Source organism: Penicillium psychrosexuale (genome assembly GCF_028828465.1).
Source record: "Penicillium psychrosexuale strain IBT 29551 chromosome Unknown utg000005l, whole genome shotgun sequence".
Lineage (NCBI taxonomy): Eukaryota > Fungi > Ascomycota > Eurotiomycetes > Eurotiales > Aspergillaceae > Penicillium > Penicillium psychrosexuale.
This window is the reverse complement of record NW_026643190.1, coordinates 1,343,419-1,360,692: the sequence shown is the minus strand read 5'-3', so window position 1 is coordinate 1,360,692 and position 17,274 is coordinate 1,343,419. Positions and strand designations below refer to the sequence as shown.

Genomic DNA, 17,274 nt, shown 5'->3' with positions numbered 1-17,274 from the left:
GTAGTTGGGTGGGTGACCACCAGCGAATCCTCACTGTTGTATGTTTTCGTTTTTGTTTGTTCAGTATAGCAATAGCATAGGCCCCGTTGTAGACCCCTATACTAATAATATTTTAGAAATTAAGCTTAACGAGACATTTGACATGATAAGGTCTGTAAGTTATTAGCTAATATATTCTAACCCAATAACTAGTTAACTAGGTATATTCTTTCTAACCATTTGGAGCGATTCCTGTCCGTATTTTTCTAAATCCCTGTAGGAATTTATCAAGGCCTGGGGATCCTCGAGTTAGCTTTACAATGATATAGTGGTCGGAGAGCGTACCGTGAGGAGCGAGGTCCTTATGTCACTAGCCAATCAGAGCTCACTGTGGCCCATATTGGATTATATAAGCGGGTATAAAACCCGAACCTTGGAGAGATATAATACATAGTGTTCAAAAAGTCTGTTCCCACTGCCCCACTTGCTATCTCCCCAACAACCATCGTGTTTTTTTTTCTTCTTCCTACACACCCCCCAATGGTATTAACCAAGGATATTCTTGGTTTAGGTCGTACAAAATCAGGTGAGCTATCCCTAGCACAACGCTCAGCTATTATTTATAGCTATCAGGCCGGTATTACCCAGTCAAAGCTAGCACTCGATTTTAGGTGCTCCCGCCGAACGATTTACAATACTTTAAAACGGTTCAAAGAACATAATACTGTTAAATCTCTCCCTCGAACCGGTCGCCCGAGGATCTTTAGTGATCGAACTCGCCATTTACTTTTTATACTCGCCCGCCGGCACCCCTTTTGGTCCTATAAAACGCTGAGTTATGCTATACCTGGTCATCCATCCCGCTCTACTATTATTAACGTTTTAAGGCCAACCGGTCTTCTAAAATATAGGATAAAAAGGAAGATTCTAATCGGAAAGGAATTAGCTCGACGACGATATCGTTTTATTCAAAAATAGCGCTCTGAGTGGTCTGGAAATAACGTTCAAAACTAGGTCTTCTCGGATGAGTGTTCTGTATAACGAATAACAAACTGCGGACTATAATGGTATTGGCGCTTTCGGTCGGAAGGCTATAGAAAAGATCTTGTGAATACTAAGGTATACGTTAAAGATATTTCATAAATGGTTTAGGGTATAATCTGGTTAGGTGGTCGATCAGAGTTGATTATTATAAGGCAGGAGAATATTATTAACCCGGAATCGAAGAAGATAGGATATACTGCTATTTCCTATATAGATACTCTCGAAGAAGGTCTACTTCCATTCTATCGACCCTACTCTATCTTTCAGTAAGATAACGCTCGGATCCATACTGCTAAAATCACACAGGAATGGTTTGAAACTCATAGGATATATGTGGAGGAGTGGCCGCCGCACTCACTGGATTTAAACCCAATTGAACCTATATGGCGGTGGCTAAAGGTTAAACTTTTTGAGTTATTTCCTGAGCTGATATATATGGGAAGGTCTGAGGAGGATTAGATAGTATTCAAAAGGTATATAAAGATAGCATAGGATGCTATTCCGCAGTCGAAGATTAATTCATTGATTTTGAGTATGGGGCGCAGATGTATGGCAGTACGGAAGGCAAAGGGGTATTATACAAAATATTAAATTTAAATTTTACCCGAGATTGGCATAGGGTTTAACCCTGTTTTATTCGAAGTAAATTGAGTAAAGTATGGTGGTGCTATGCATAGATATGTAGATATATATATTTCAATGTTCATGGGTGAAAATGCGGGTGGGAACAGACTTATTAAACCCCACTGTAGTCTCGCGAAGAGCACTAATCAACAGTAAAACTTCCCTTAATGCTATTGAAGCCCCCGTGCAAAGAATTCTAGCCACTCAAGTCCGTGATCCAGTCCCATCTCCATACGACAACATCAGCCCCAAGAAGTGTTCAGGGAGAGTCGCGATTCTTGCCAGGACCCTTCCACCCCGTACCCCGTACCGGACAAACCTCTAGAATGGCTACCCTTTTGCCCCACGGATATCGTTCCGCAACCGAATACTGTTTCGAAGAAGAATAAACCGAAGCCATTGTTCGAACCACCGCCTACCACCGCAGAGACTACAGTCTATCCGTTATCTGGTTCTCGCCCCGTGAATACGTCGATATTCGCCTATCAATAGTAACACCCTTTCAGCGGACATCAATTGTTAGAGTCGGCTCCCTAGATCGGCTACCCCTCGAGCTCTTATTTGACACATTGTACTGTCTGGACTTACATTCTCTGTTCAAATTTCGACAAATAAATCTCCGATCAAGATAATTGGTAGATTCTGTCAACTAGTATCAGAGGGTAGTCTCTCATGGACTGAGCCTCTTCTGTGCTTTATTACGAACGCGACTTGCCATCGACGTTTCTCTACTCGACTTTTATAACGCATTATGTACTAAGGCATGCAATCTCTGCGGCGAATTCGGCGGGTTTATATCCCTCCTAATTTGGAAGAGGTACTGTTTTAATTACCTCCAGTGGTCTTTGGAAACCCAAGTGCGGACTCTCGCCTCAGTCCGAAGGCAATTTCACATGACTAAAGCCGAATTAGACTAACTGAGGTCATTTAAGGCCTTGCCTGGAATATACTCGATGAATGAATCTGTACAAAATTCCCGCATTACAATCGTTTCTCTCCATCAGGTCACTTTGGCTTGTAGACGGCAACCGCCTAGACTTCTGCAAGCCCAATCAGCTGGCTTAGACCGAAATCATAAAATCAACTTCATGGGGTCGTGTGCACTTCCTTATTACGATAAACAGACTGGCAGAGTGGAATACGGAATTTCGTGTGCTGGGTGTCAACTTGGTATTGAAAAAGGTATTATCGGTACTAGGGGCACGGAATGGGGATACAAGGCTCGAGACAAAGTGTATGCGCAAGACGGCTTTTTGGAGCATTTTCAGTAGTGTGAACAGGCACAGCTCCTATGGAGATCGAGTGGCGAGGGTAAAAACCGGCCACCCGAGCTACCTATGTCTGCTCTGACAGGGGGCTACTTTCGAAGAAGAGAATGACAATCATATAGAGTCCATTTACTAATGTGTTGCAGCCAACTATGAGTGACTCTACTCGAAACCGACAGGCAGCTGTCTTTTTTAGGAGCTTGCGGTATACTCACAGGTAAAGTGCAGGTCTTGGAGGGAGCCATCTTGAAGATGAACTACGATGTACAACAGATGTGGTACAAATCCACGGCCCGTAATTTTAATAATAATTATGTCATTGTTCTGGCTTAGAGTTCAGCGACAGCACTATTCACACTCCCGTGTCCAACTTTCTCTGCGGATTCAAATTCCCTACTCTGCTACCGGACACCAATCGTAGTTCCCATTATCGTTGTTTCCCCACCACGTTGGGAATGGGTGCGAAGGTCCACCAGCGCCGAAAACAGCAAACGAGAGGATGAAGAGAACCGTCAAACTAGCGCCATCAAAGGCGCCGGTAATGAGATATGAATAATCCTTGAAAATCCGCGGCTTATAGTTGCGGAGATAATACTGAACGTAGAACCCGGCGGTGATCCAGGTGAAGATGACGCAAGTCTGGCTTTGGTTGTAGGGAATATAACCGGCGTATTGGATGTACTGCGGGAGATTGATTTCCGCGACGTCGAGCTTTCCGATTTTGGGTACAAACTAAAAGTCAAACGGACGTCAGCTTCAAGTGGAATAGGGAAGAGCTTTGGGGTTACTCACATGATAAAAGATACGGTGAACAACCACGGCACCAGCTCCAACGGCTAAACCAATAGGTATAGCCCCGTATGGGGTACCAATCTTATAGATATAGGGAGCCAAAGCCCATGATGCGGCATTGGTGTTGTAAGATTGTATGCCTGCACCACTCCAGGAGGAATTTCCATTGCCGTCGGTGAGAAGCGCTCGATTGCTTGACACAATAGAGATCATGATGGCGTAGTTGACGAAGCCACCAAGAATTGTGCCGTACAACTGTGTCAGGAACATGATCCGGGGCGGGATTTTGACTAAAAGGTAAGTTAAAAATATACCCTCTAATCAAAACAACGACAGAGGTACTCACGGTATTCACCCATCTTCAGGTCATTGGAAAGCATAACCGCATTTGAAATGACGTTATGCGACCAAGCAGCGAAGTACATGTTACCGACCGGGCGTCCAGGCAGGATGAGTCCAGCCAGCATTTTTGACAAATTGTTGGTTGCAATACCATTGCCGAAGCGAGAATAGAGGATGACACTCTATAGCACGGTCATAGTCAGTTTTGCTGCATGAAGCTCACTATCGAGGATGTTGTACTCACGAAGGGGGCGATAATGCATCCTACTAGCAGTGAGATAACATATGCCCAAACCGACAAGGTGATGTTTTCTTTCACAGTCACAATTATGCCGAGAACAAAGCTGCCAACAAGCACGACGATATACCACCACCACGGAGCCTCTTTGTAATGCTTGGCCATATGCTCATGGTGCCGGTCATCATATCTACCCTCTCTCGCGCTTTTATAGGAGCGACGGATATCCTTGCCCCAAAATAGGATGCAATGAACGATCAGGGCACCCATTGCTGCGTTGGCCATGAACATGGCGAATGCAAAAGTTCCAGTGAGCCTCGGCAAGCCAAACTTGGTCAGGGCAGTCTCGTCGAGGACACCACCGGGGAAAACGTCGTGCAAGGGGTATGTGGTGCCGTTGTTCGTGAGCATTCTCGTCGACATGAATGGAAGTGATCTCGAATTCCAGCCATTTCCGTAATAAATGCCTATCATAATAAAGAAGCAGGAAAAAAGTCCAGCTGCCTGATGAATTTGCAGTTTGAGAGGGAGCGAGGTTTGGAAAGAGGTGAGCTGCTTCTGTTAGATGACTTGCTAGATCAATGTGTTAGGGGGCATCATCTCACATATTGCCAATCGAACGAGAACGAAAATAGACCAAGACCCTGATTGTTGGTGGCTCCACCAAAGATATTGTTGAGTACGGCACCAGTTTCACCGGTGGCCTTTTGTGCAGCCAGACACTATAAAGTCTGAAGTTAATAACTTGTTCCAATGGGATTTTCATAATCAGAAAAGCTCATTCGAAGAGGTCAAGACGACACTGAAATACCACGTACCGGAATAGAAACAGAGTTTAGCCACGGGAAGATGTAGGCAGGAATTATCTCGTATATCGACATGCCAGTGAATGCATACCAAAAGTATCGAAGTGGTTTCGAGTTTTTGACTTCCTGCCAATGAAGTCCCTGGAGAGTCTTGACGGTAGGCAAACTACTCCAGTAGACGGCCTCGGTGTGCCAGACAGCGATGGGACGCAAAATTCCGCAGATCCCGTATCCAAACAGGCCAATGGAGATAGTACTCAATATCACAGTCGCGGGGGTAAGGGGAAGATTGTAGAATAGATCCTGTGCTGCAAACACGGTTGAGGTAGACGCCGCATTTGAGGCCGACGTAGCAGTGATTGAACAGATTGCGTGTTCTTTCAGACTCCATGGCCCGTAGTTGAAGAACTTTATGACCTTGATCCACCAGGGTAGGGCTCCCTGGCCGCCTTTCGCCCTCCAGCGAGCTTCGAATTTGTCACCACGGGGAAGGAATCTCGCCCAGGCATTGCCGACAAAGTAGGAGATGAGCACGATGAAGGTTCCTTGAATTGTAATCAAGGTCGGTTTGAACTATAGATCGAGTGGTTAGTATCTCTATAGGAAAGAAATGGATTGCAAGTACCTGATAAATCTGGTTCATCACAGCCTGGAAACACGCAAGGCCGGAAGCAAGTAATATACTGCGAAAGGTCAAGACCGTGTCAAAGTCATCTCGAAGAGATAACAGATGAATAGCTGCGTCAGCACCGGTGATGATAATCGCGTCCGGATCGCTGTCGACGTCGTCTTCACCAAGTCCATGCTCATCTTTGGTAGTAACCACAGCGGCAGGATTTTTTTCGCCAATGGCTTCCTGGCTAGCCACCGTGGACAAGTCACTGGTTTCTACAGGCGATTTAGACATACTTGAGGACAGTACGCTGGAGTATGGCTGTAGAGCTAATCGCGCATTTTTATTCGGTCCTATGATCCTCTTTATAATCCTAAATAAATTCTTATCGGACCACTGAGCTGGCCATGTTTATGATACCATGCAGCCATGAAATGAGCCACCATGCTTGCGGCGACAGAACTGTCTTGCCACACACCGCGATAATAAAAAACAATTGAACCCTGATCGTTTTTTGAGAAACCGCTATTTGGCCCTGATGATAACATTTGCCCTAAGATGTTGACATGCTAGCCCCGGAGAGCTCGGACCCTTTCTACTTTCCATTGAGTTCCCTAGCGCCTGTCTCATGTTCTAATTGATTTTGGTTTATATGTCAACAGCCTCTGGACTCTCTTAATAGGTGTGATATCTGTAGGATAATACAAGTCTTAAAGCACGAGACAGAAAGCATATATATTCATGTGTATCCACCGACTTCCGGTGGCATTCCTAGCATTCTTCAGATAAGGTAGGTCCATTGACGCTAATTTGTTGGAGTTTTGACGCTAACCCATTCTGTGCTTTGTCCGACACTTTCGCCCTAATTTAGGCAATGCATGTCACTTTGATTCCGGATTATGTGGGAGAAACCCCTGCCATGGTCAGCAGGTAAGCACTTGGCAGCCGGAATCCCGACGGATCACCTTCGCTATAATCGCCTCCCTTTAGCTAGGGTTACATTTGCTGCTTTCTTACTTCATTCTGGGCATGTGCTCGGGTGTGATGTTCGTTCGGCCTTATTTTAATTTATTTAGACTTCTCGGTTCTGTACCGAGACACCGAGACACCGAGCATATGAGTATTCGCTGTTTCTTTCTTTGATCACTTCGTCTCCCTCCCTGCTTCTCGTCCGGTGTCTCCCCGGGCCAATAGTACATGGTTTTCGCTTGATCTGCTAATGTGTTACTCCCGACTCTGTGGAGATATTATCATGAAATTTAAGTGTGGTCCAATCAAGTTCACGGTGAAATAAAGCGAAGCTGTACGGAGTATAGGCATTTATTATTCACTCAATGATAAAGCCAAGCATTACCACCAAATTGATTAAATAGCCCTGGAGGCTAAACGAGATTGCCTTCAATTAAACGTCTTACTAAGCACCAGACCACAGCTTTAGGTTACATTGGGTGGAACTCTAAATATGGTCGAGGCTGCCAAGGCTGGCAGAGCGGATTTCCTGTCTAAGACGAATATAGGAGATCCACCCGTTCATCTCCCGAGGTCTGACCTAGACAACTTGGTGAATACTTGTGCTGTATCTGATAGGATATTATTCACTCACAGGATGGGGAATCAGCCAGCGATAGCTGAAGCTAAATAAGTCTCACAGTATGGCGTGTGGGCATACTCCTCTTCGCCAGTCTTACGGAGCGGGACATTCCGTATCAGTCGTACTTGGCTTCAAGTTAATCTTTAGCTACTTCTGACATCGTGTGATCTGTGATGTCCATGCTCAATATATCCTAGGCTGGTCTTGGCAGATCTTTTCCCGGCCGGTGCTCCGTATACCTGCTCCTGCTTTGGAAATTGCGTGGGAAAAATCCGCCTCTATCAGTGCTCTAAGGGCTATCATCTGAACGATCCTTTGTCTCCAGAAGTACAACAGTCTAGTTAAACACTGATATCCTCAAGGTGTGTTCGCCATCACCGTCACTGTGTTGCATATATCTTTGGTAGGCGGTAGTTAAATCCTCCATATCCATGTTTCTGCTCGCTCTTTTCAACGATCGCCATCATGGAAAGAGATTTTATAGTTGTGATAGAGCCTAGTACGAGTCAACAATTAAAAGAGGAGCACCGAGAGTAGTGAATATGCCTTGTTTTATATAATGCACTAAAGGATAGGAACTTGCATATATATATCGCAAGTATGAAAAGTAGAGGTTAATTGTAGCAGCTCGCCTTGTTGAAAGAGTATATACAGATGAAAGTATGCTGCACATATCGGTATGGAAGGTTTCACGTTCGAAAGTAAACTGGAAAGTTGTCTGCCGTCTTCCACCATTGTTAACCGTCCATCTATTGAATTCCGATGGAATCGGATGAAAGCGGCATGAACTGAGATATTTGCATTCAATCTTTATAAGCTTTGTTCCTGGAAACAGCCAAAAAGGCTAGAGACCAAAGCTGTTGAATATTGGATTCTACAGATATAAAGGCAATTAGCAAAAAAGGAACACGAAAAAAACCGGATGATGCTGATAACCGGAGAAGACCTTACCTATCTGGCTACCGCCACCAGGGGGTGGCAGCACTCCTAGCGGGGTGACCTGGAAGCCATCGTCCCGATAAACCCAAGACCAAACTTCGGCAGAGAGCTGCGAAGTATTCTTCTCAATCGAGCCCCACAGTTCATTATAGGCGGCTTTGACATTGTCGTAGACATATTTATCAGAGCAAAACTTCGGTACGGGTGTTGCCGCGTGCTGTTGTCCATTATGACCAAGCTTTTTCGTTGTCGACTCACACCGTTCAAGCTGCATCTCCAATCCCTTTGCCATCATAGCAAGCTGCCATGACCAAATGACGGTTCCATGATAAGCACCCGTCGTCCAGTTTTTTGCATAAACAGGATCCCCACCGAAGGCCGGATTGGCAACTATCATGCCTGCATCAGTCATGAGACCAGCCGGAAAGGTGCGTCTGATGTTATTGGCAGTTTGGTTGAGGAACGGGGTGAGCTGGGCGTTATTGGTAGTGTTGAGAAGGAAATGTCTGAAGCAGTCATCCGTATTCATAACTTTCACCTTGGAAAAGTTGTCATTGCCGTCCAGTGCCAGTGCATAGAAAGTAACATCGTCGTCAATGGATGAGACCTGGTTGGGTCCTGCAAAGGAGGATTCGTTGACATAGGATTTAACAAGTGACTGTGCTTCGGACCGGGGGATCTTCAAGCGGAAAAAGTCCAGGGTCTTGTCCTCCCATACAGTGGCGTAGGCATTGGCGAGTTTAGACCAGTTCTTGCGTCCCGAAAAGATGCTGTTGTTCTGTGCAAGACTTGCGATAGAGCGCAGAGCTGCTGGGACCAGAGCCGTGTTTACATCATAGGGTATACGTCCTCCACCGATACCTATTTCAAAGTTTTGTCAAAAATCAGCGTCCAATTTACAAATATACCCTGGGACTTTTCGAGAAGGCGGGGTTCTGCTCACCGTATTCACTGTCTCTCCATTGTCCGATATCTTGGCCCTCTTTGAGATGAATGAGATTCTTTTTGATAGAGTTATGAGCAAACGGGCCCGCAAGACGCATGATTCGCTCAGCATTTATCAGAGCCAGATCGCCGAAGGTCAAATTCCGATTCGCCACATTGGCAGAGCCAGCCGGTGTACTAGAGAGGAAGTATTAGTGATTTCCTTTATAAATCAGGAGGGTAGAAACCCTTACTTGAAGAAGGTTTTGATTCGCTGTTGACCAATAGGATTCTGCAGAAAATACCGTTGCATAAGGATCGGGAGATAATAGTCCGAATCAATCTGTTTGGTAAAAGATTCAATTAGCTTGGCCTCTTTGGTCATATTGCCCGATGGGGCAATAGTACTGGAGTGATTACTCAACAGACCATTTTGTAGTCGCAGCCCATTGCGTTGCTTGGGATATTGTTTTGCAAGTTAGACCAGGTCGCATAGTCCCTATCCCGTAGTTAGCCATGCATATTTTCTAGAAGAGCATCTTCCAATCAAATGTCTTAGAACCATCAGATTGGAAATTGCAACACAAAACCCACCCAATAGTCTCCTCATGACAAACACTTCCATCTGTTCGATCAACCCGCTCCAAAACAGAACCAATCACTGCCTCCATAACACTTGCATTCCCAACACTCAAAACAGGCTCCAACAAAAGCGCAGTAATCATTGAGTCACGACCAAAATAGGTCAGGTAATGCCACGCGCCTGCAAGAACCTTACTTGAGTATGACATAAATGAAAGCGCCTTCGTCTGATCCGGCATAGACGAGATTAGCTCCTGAGAATTTTCGTTCAGCACTGCGGTTGGACTGGTCTGGGATAACTGAGGATAGTTAATTTCCGCGGAAAAAAGATAGTCGCCTGTTTCGAATTTCACGGTGCGACCATCTACCGATACCATGCTGCCCTTGTCGCTGTTGCTGCCATTATTCCAAGGGCGGAAATGGAGGCTTGTTGTGGTGACATTATCGAACCAGAGTCGCTGGAGCGAGGCGCTCCCATCGCTATTAGAAGTAAACTTGATCGCATCCTGAATCTCAGGCCTAAGGACACTTCCTTCGCTGAATTCACGGATTGAGCGGATGCTGCCCAGAACAGGCACGGTCAGTGTCGCAGACGAATTGAACCGGAGTACGCCTTGAACTCCCACACTGGGATAGGTATTAGATGAATTTGATAGCTCCGCGGTGTAGATGGGTGCCAAGGGCTTCCCGATAGTTGAATTGATGAGCTCGAGTGATAATGACCCGTTGACCCCGTTTTGAGGCGCGAAGTATGCGCAAGCCCCACTGTCACCAGCAGGCCAAGCTATGATCAAACGAGGTGCGATCAAGAAAAGGTCGCTATCTGGCAATGGACTAGTGACGACTACCTGGGCCGCTACATTGCAGTCTGAGTAGAAATAGTTGTCGTAAGGAGGGTCGCTAAGGGATAGCGTGGAGGCAGAATTGGCACACTTTGGAGCTTCATGTGTTGACCGCTGCGTTCGTCTTGGTGAGAGGAGTTTATCGCTTGTAACCGCAGATGTGCCACTTACTACTTCTTTGCGCCACGCGGCAACCCCGGTCATCAAGCTGGTACCGAGTAGGCACAGTGACAAGAGGAGCTTCATGTTGAAGGTTGACTGATAGTGAAGTCTCCTAGATAGGGATAAGAAAGGTATTTATGTAGAAATAACGAAGTTGGATTTGCCTGAGAGGAACCCCCGACCTTCCCAAAGGGGAAGAGATGACAAAGTGGAATCATAGTGGAGCGACTCCCCACGGGGTTCGAAGGTCTGTGGTCTCCGGCTTTTACCCGAGCCCCAATGTCGTCGACGATCTCTCAGGTCATGATTTTGTGTCGGGAAAACCGACCAATGTCATGACATTTAAAAGTCCGTTAAAATCCCGAGCTCCACTTGCATTGGAAGTTATCGCGTCGGCGTTTACCTCGGACAGGATTGATCAGCCTTGGCACTTAGGGTTGGTCGCGATCATTTGCCTACGTCTGTTTCCTGTTCCTCACCACTTTTCGATCAATAATAAAGCTCAGGTATGGCCGCGTTAAATATATTTGGTACATAGAAACCTGTATCCCATAGTGCAATCATCCATTGATGTGCATGCATCGAATTCGCCATCCATAAGCAGCGCTCATGTTCCATGACGTCCTTGAAAACAATAAAACCATGGAGCTGTTGACAAAACACATATACATCCTGCTAGAGTCAGGAACGATTTGATTTTCAACAGCAGGTCTTCTTACTTGTTCACTTGAAACCCCAATTCTGCTCGTTATTCCGATTCTACTAGTCTATCCCACGACATGGCAATGGCAACATTGTGGCTCCTAGGGGGTAACTACACCTACCCTGGTGAAGGTACCTCCATTGAACTTCAGGCTGGCGTCACGATGACCTGGATACGACAATTCTTTCTTTTTCTTGGGGTGAGTGTAAGTGATATAGGTGAGAATTCTGGAGTGGGTCACCAAGTCGACCCAATCTAGATTGATAGATACCACCTTTTTCAGGGCGCTTTCCAGTCTGCCGTGGTTTTTTCTTTGCTATTCGAAAAGAAGATGCTACCAAACATCCAAAAGATTCTTGAAGAGTGTACAGCGTCACGTGGATTCACCCGCGATAGAGCATTTTGAAGGCGGTGTCCTATTTAGGAGGCGGCCGCGGAGGCGGTACAATTATACCAAACATATTTTTTTTTCCTTCACTTCACCCCGCTAATCCTTTCGATACCCTGCCGAAACCAAGATCATAATGGCTCCCACTATCGAGGCCGAAGAGCCTCACAACAACTTTGACGTACGTACCATCATATCCCAATGGCGAGCCAGGAAACCCACTTGTTCCGCTCCCAGCAACTTGCGATCAAGCAGCCCTAGGCCGTGCAGGCGCAATTGAGTCATAAACGCAAAAAGAACGGATTGGCTGACAATTGACTCTCTAGACTATCCTCGTTCTTGATTTTGGCGTATGTAAATCTCGAGCGTCATCTTTGCTCTATTTCGGCCTGTTTCAGATAACGGAGCTTCATTACTGCTGGCCGGCTCCTGGCCGGCTCCTGGCCCTCTTCAAATGCCAAATGCTGACTCCCCTTGTTGAAGTCTCAAACGAGCCATCTTATCCTACGTCGGCTTCGGGCTCTCGGTGTCTTCGCTGAGCTGCTTCCGTGTACCACCAAGATCGCTGAGCTGACATGGAAGCCCAAAGGAATTGTGTTCTCTGGAGGTATGAAGTCTCCTAACACATGGTTTGTGCTGAGGTCTGACTAAGATACTAGGTCCTTCTTCCGTCTACGACGAGGGCTCGCCCCGTAAGGTTTTCGTCCCCCGAACGTCCTGTTGCCTGTACTCATATGTGTAGATGTTGACCCCGCTGTTTTTGACCTTAATGTACCTATTCTGTGAGTGTTTTCCCTGCCCATCCCTCAAGGTTCTGAACCTGTACTAACACCGGGGGTATAGGGGTATTTGGTATGACTTCCTCCAACATCGACACCGGTACGACACTAATACAAATCACCCAGCTACGGTTGCCAGGAGATCGCATGGCGGATCGATTCAACGAACGTTGCTCGCGGAGAAACTCGAGGTTTGCAACCTTCGGAACACCATACAAAATAATCTCTGACCCTTTCCTCGCAGAGTATGGCCACGCCGACCTCAAAATCACCAAGGTTAATAGTAATGTCGACCGCCTCTTTGCTGGATTGGGGGATGAAATTCCTGTGTTCATGTCCCACTTCGACAAGCTAGTTAGCCTGCCTGCTGTGAGTGAAATGACTTCGTATTTCCGAAGCACTTTTATTGACTCTAATAGGGTTTCGTGATCATTGCGGACACCAAGAACTCAGAGTACGCCGGCATCGCCCATGAGGAGAAGCCCATCTTTGGTTTGTCTTCCCCCAAGCTGCCTTTGTGGCCCAGTAAGGGAATATGCTAACGCAAGGTGACTAGGCGTCCAATTCCACCCTGAGCTCGAACACGTTCGTCACCCCCAAGGTATTACACTATAACTCCCTCTAATATTCAGATCTAGACACCCCGCGGAAGCGAGATCCTCCGCAACTTCAGTGTTGATATCTGCGGCGCTAAACCGAGTTGGAAAATGGGCGACTTCGCTCAGCTCGAGATCGCTCGCATCCGCGATCTTGTTGGTGACCGAGCACTCGTCCTTGGAGCTGTCAGCGGTGGTGTGGATAGCACTGTGGGAGCAGCCCTCATGCGTGATGCCATCGGAGACCGCTTTAAGGCCATTCTCATCGACACTGGATGTATGCGTCTCAATGAGTGCGAGGAAGTCAAGGCCACGCTTGGCGAACACCTTGGCATTAATCTCACAGTTGTCGAGGCTGGCGAGCTGTTCTTGGGTCGTCTTGCGGGTGTTTCTGACCCCGAAAAGAAGCGGAAGATCATTGGATCAACTTGTGCGTACTTCAAGCTGTCCGGGATTTGTTAGTGACAGGGTACTAACGACATCGAAGTCATCGATCTGTTCGAGAAAGAGGCTATTAGGGTACGCTCGACCTTCTCTGACAGGCTATTTGGCTGGCTAACAGGACTTGCAGATCGAGAAGGAGGCAGAAAACACCCCCAACACCGGGAAGGTGGAATGGTTCTTGCAAGGGACACTGTACCCTGACGTGTAAGTCATTTTGCGCTGATTGCCGGGTCCAAGCTAATAACATTTTAGTATCGAATCTTTGAGCTTCCGCGGGCCTTCGGCCACTATCAAGAGTAAGAGAGTCAACGAAGTCTCGGGAGCAGAAGACTGCCCCACGGACAAAAGAGAGAACAGAAGCTGACATTTGAAATAGCTCACCACAACGTAGGCGGTCTGCCTGAGGTAAGCAATACCACCGTCCCGAATACAAAAGGATCTTAACTAACCAGCATTAGCGGATGATGAACGGCGTAAGTCGAGCTAACCTGGCATCCTTTGATTTGCTTACTAACCAACATGGCTCGTTTAGCAAGGTTTGCGTGTAAGTATACTTTCCATCTCTTCATCAACGCACAGAAAGCTGACGGGACTTCTGTTACAGCTTATTGAGCCGCTTAGACTTTTGTTCAAGGATGAAGTGAGGGCCATTGGCCGACAGCTAGGCATACACGAGTCACTAGTGAACCGACACCCCTTCCCGGGTCCTGGCATTGCCATTCGCATCCTCGGCGACGTTACCAAGGAGCGAGTAGAGATCGCCCGCAAGGCTGATCACATCTTCATCAGCATGATCAAGGAGGCCGGCCTTTACGACCAGGTAAGTCGGGTCACACACGCGAAGAAGGGTGCAAGCTAACTTTCTTCTACAGATATCTCAAGCCTTTGCTGGTCTCGATACTAACCGCAGTGTTGGTGTTTTCGGTGATCAGCGAGTTTGGGGTTACATCGTGATTCTCCGTGCTGTTCGTACCAAGGATTTCATGAGCGCAGAAGTGTTTGACTTCAGTAACTCCTTCCTCCAGGTGAGTCAGGTCTTGGTTATACTTCGGGCTCTCCGCAAAGTGGGTGGGTCCTATACCACGGACCCAACCCACTCCATCCCTTCCCACACAAAGGCCCAATGTCTATTTCCTATACTTACTAACCTGTCTACCCTAGGATGTTTCGCGTGCCATTTGCAACAAGGTAGAGGGTGTTGCCCGTGTCGTCTATGATTTGTAAGTATAAGTCTTGGCCTCTATTGGTCTCGAGCCATGCGCTGACAGTTTGTCTTTCTAGAACCTCAAAGCCCCCTGGTACCATTGAGCTAGAATAGGCGACATGATAGAGGGGAGGCAAACAGAAGATTAATCACTTGCCAGCGTGAGCTAGGAGCAAATATATTGTTCCGGAGGAACTTCTACGTTGTTACCGGAGCAAGCAAGGGAACGAGAATTGGATTAAAATGGTGATATTATCGAGAAAAGAGGGAAGAAAAGCACATCAGGCTGCGAAACGCCCCTGAGCAGTCTCTACAGGCAATGCTTTCCGCTATCTATTTGCACAATACTTTGTTGCATAGTCACATTATCCCATGCGTTGTGTTGATTTCGAATCGCGGACACTGATTCTCACATACAATTGATTTGAAGACAGTCATTTATATCGCAGATAGAATGCCATTTAACTATGCTGATCAATGAATTTTTATGAGGTTATCTAGGCACTACGTAGTTTTGTCTTCAAATTTGCTAGTATCGGTTGACTCGTGCCGGAGTAAGTAGATCAATAATCTATGACAGTACTGCTTATATCGACTCTATACCCGATACCTCCCGAGCTCCTCTGATTGGCCGATTAGAGATCGATCAACACGTCATTACCAAGGTTCGTCCCGACAGTTCACGATGTATCGTATGTTCGGGAGGTGTATATATAGTAGATGAAAGAGTCTTTGACATCATCTAGCAGAGCATTCTTAAACCCAAATAAGACACGATATCCAGAATTCTACACTATATATTTTTCATCAAATTTGCCCAAGATGACTGAAGGTTCGTGACTTTTTTTACTTAAGCCTTCTAACCTCATATTCTAACCCTAGATTCGATGTAGACGCCCCGAAACTCGAACACAAGGATTCCTTCTTCGAGAAGATCCTCGACCGCCACCACCACCATGATCACCACAAGCATGGAAACGAGAGCCAGGCTACCAAGGACAAGCCTCACGGTGAAGACCATGACCATGACCATGCCGTCCAGGACAAACATCAGGTCAGCGAAGACCATGCCGCCAAGGACAAGCCTCACGCAAACGAGGGCGGGCTGCGTTCCCAGCTGAAGAAAGACGAGGAACGCCTCAAGAAATATTTCACGAAGGATGAGAAGCGCAGTGAAGATGGGCAAACTTATGGGGGCTTGATGTAGTTCTCTCGCCTTCGCTGAGCACTGTTATGCCTACACGAACAATCAGGGAATATTGCGGGGGAAATTCTGCTGTTACCAGGGTCCAGGGTCCACTTAATTCTTGATGTTATAACGTACTGAAATAAATATGAAGCTTCATGACTGCATGCGCTAATGTCCGTGTTGTCCGTGCATTGACGATAAAGCGAATCCGGCGACCAACTGTCATCCATTAATAGCTGCTTGTTGTTTTTGCTTCCGAGGCAGTAAGTAAAGTAATTAAGAAGACATTTCTCAGCTCCCTGGAGTACTTCCAAACCAAACGTGATAAAGCGCAATTTGTTGATTGAATTCCCCACTAGAGGAGCCGGAGGCCCGCGGGGATCTTGTTCTTGGTCATAAGGTGTTGTTGGGAGCCGGGACTACATAGTCGAAAAGATGGGGAGATGGGGATCACATGATAGGACCCTGGGAAGATAGAATAGCCGAGAATTATCCGTGGGACGGTGCTTATCTCGTCGTCACCATTGGGTCAGGTGACCTCTGCCCTTCGATGGATATACTGAGCTAACAAAAACATACAACAGTGAGGATTCGCTGGTGGTCACCCACCCAACTACTAACTCACCGGCGTGTGGCTTGAGTACGGCTGAGCGGACGGGAAGCCCTATTTTCCACACCCTATGGTCGTATGTACCAATTTAAGTGGGGGAGAGGTATATAGAGCAAGATAATTGGGGTTTGAAAAGACTGAGTGCAAGAATAATAGGCAGGTGAGAATTGGGTGAGCGCCGCTTTACGGTCGCGCGACCGGGGGTGAGCAGGGTGAGTGCGCTATAGACAGGGTGAGAAGCTGGGTGAGATCAGGGTGAGATTTACCCTAGGAGTGCAGCGGGATGGATCGTCCAATTTGGGAACACAACTCGCAAATCAGAGTTTTCACTAGGGGTTTCACCCCACACAACACCCTCAGGCACTTCCCTCTCTTCTCAATACAACTCTCTCCTTTCTGCTTCCTGAGCCTACAACCTGTAGTCTCACCAATATTCAATATAGCGGGTCAACAACATTAATTTTTATCCCACCACAGATCCAACCAGACAATCCAATTAATCATTGTGAATTGAATCGGTGTTCCTCTCTTACATACTTAAATCCACTGTCCGAGTTTTGCATTAATACGAGCTACCCGTAAGTTCTAGGATACGGTTTTCTCTAACAGGAACTA

The 17,274-nt window shown here is 46.7% G+C and overlaps 4 protein-coding genes across 4 annotated transcripts, besides 3 other annotated features; 2 read left to right on the top strand and 2 right to left on the bottom strand.

Moving 5' to 3' along the window:
- Window positions 1–38: part of a sequence feature (Protein overlapping with rRNA (N7518_009419, KAJ5783742.1) was converted to a misc_feature.) that runs on past the window's edge.
- A 37-nt stretch (window positions 39–75) lies between these two features.
- Window positions 76–154: a sequence feature (Protein overlapping with rRNA (N7518_009419, KAJ5783742.1) was converted to a misc_feature.).
- A 105-nt stretch (window positions 155–259) lies between these two features.
- Window positions 260–292: a sequence feature (Protein overlapping with rRNA (N7518_009419, KAJ5783742.1) was converted to a misc_feature.).
- Window positions 293–3,308: 3,016 nt separating this feature from the next.
- N7518_009418 (OPT family oligopeptide transporter) lies at window positions 3,309–6,015 on the bottom strand (the record flags this gene model as incomplete). The annotated part of the gene is made up of 7 exons (XM_057190344.1): window positions 3,309–3,647; window positions 3,708–3,997; window positions 4,054–4,231; window positions 4,294–4,845; window positions 4,893–5,009; window positions 5,106–5,666; window positions 5,719–6,015. Coding segments are annotated over 7 exons (2,334 nt in total), but the record flags the coding sequence as incomplete, so codon positions are not given.
- A 2,174-nt stretch (window positions 6,016–8,189) lies between these two features.
- N7518_009417 (uncharacterized protein) lies at window positions 8,190–10,830 on the bottom strand (the record flags this gene model as incomplete). The annotated part of the gene is made up of 5 exons (XM_057190343.1): window positions 8,190–9,097; window positions 9,180–9,358; window positions 9,415–9,503; window positions 9,590–9,659; window positions 9,755–10,830. 5 exons carry the CDS (start codon window positions 10,828–10,830, stop codon window positions 8,190–8,192), a joined length of 2,322 nt encoding a protein of 773 aa, XP_057037999.1.
- A 1,143-nt stretch (window positions 10,831–11,973) lies between these two features.
- Window positions 11,974–14,974, top strand: gua1 (GMP synthase (glutamine-hydrolyzing); the record flags this gene model as incomplete). Its single annotated transcript, XM_057190342.1, has 21 exons — window positions 11,974–12,018; window positions 12,164–12,187; window positions 12,321–12,444; window positions 12,497–12,529; window positions 12,580–12,619; window positions 12,681–12,689; window positions 12,743–12,807; window positions 12,861–12,985; window positions 13,036–13,108; window positions 13,173–13,201; window positions 13,255–13,642; window positions 13,700–13,731; window positions 13,784–13,860; window positions 13,909–13,952; window positions 14,033–14,061; window positions 14,115–14,129; window positions 14,189–14,200; window positions 14,261–14,476; window positions 14,529–14,681; window positions 14,818–14,876; window positions 14,938–14,974. The coding sequence occupies 21 exons, from the start codon at window positions 11,974–11,976 to the stop codon at window positions 14,972–14,974; spliced, it is 1,629 nt and encodes a 542-aa protein (XP_057037998.1).
- A 708-nt stretch (window positions 14,975–15,682) lies between these two features.
- N7518_009415 (uncharacterized protein) lies at window positions 15,683–16,067 on the top strand (the record flags this gene model as incomplete). Its single annotated transcript, XM_057190341.1, has 2 exons — window positions 15,683–15,692; window positions 15,754–16,067. The coding sequence occupies 2 exons, from the start codon at window positions 15,683–15,685 to the stop codon at window positions 16,065–16,067; spliced, it is 324 nt and encodes a 107-aa protein (XP_057037997.1).
- Between the last annotated feature and the right edge of the window lie 1,207 nt (window positions 16,068–17,274).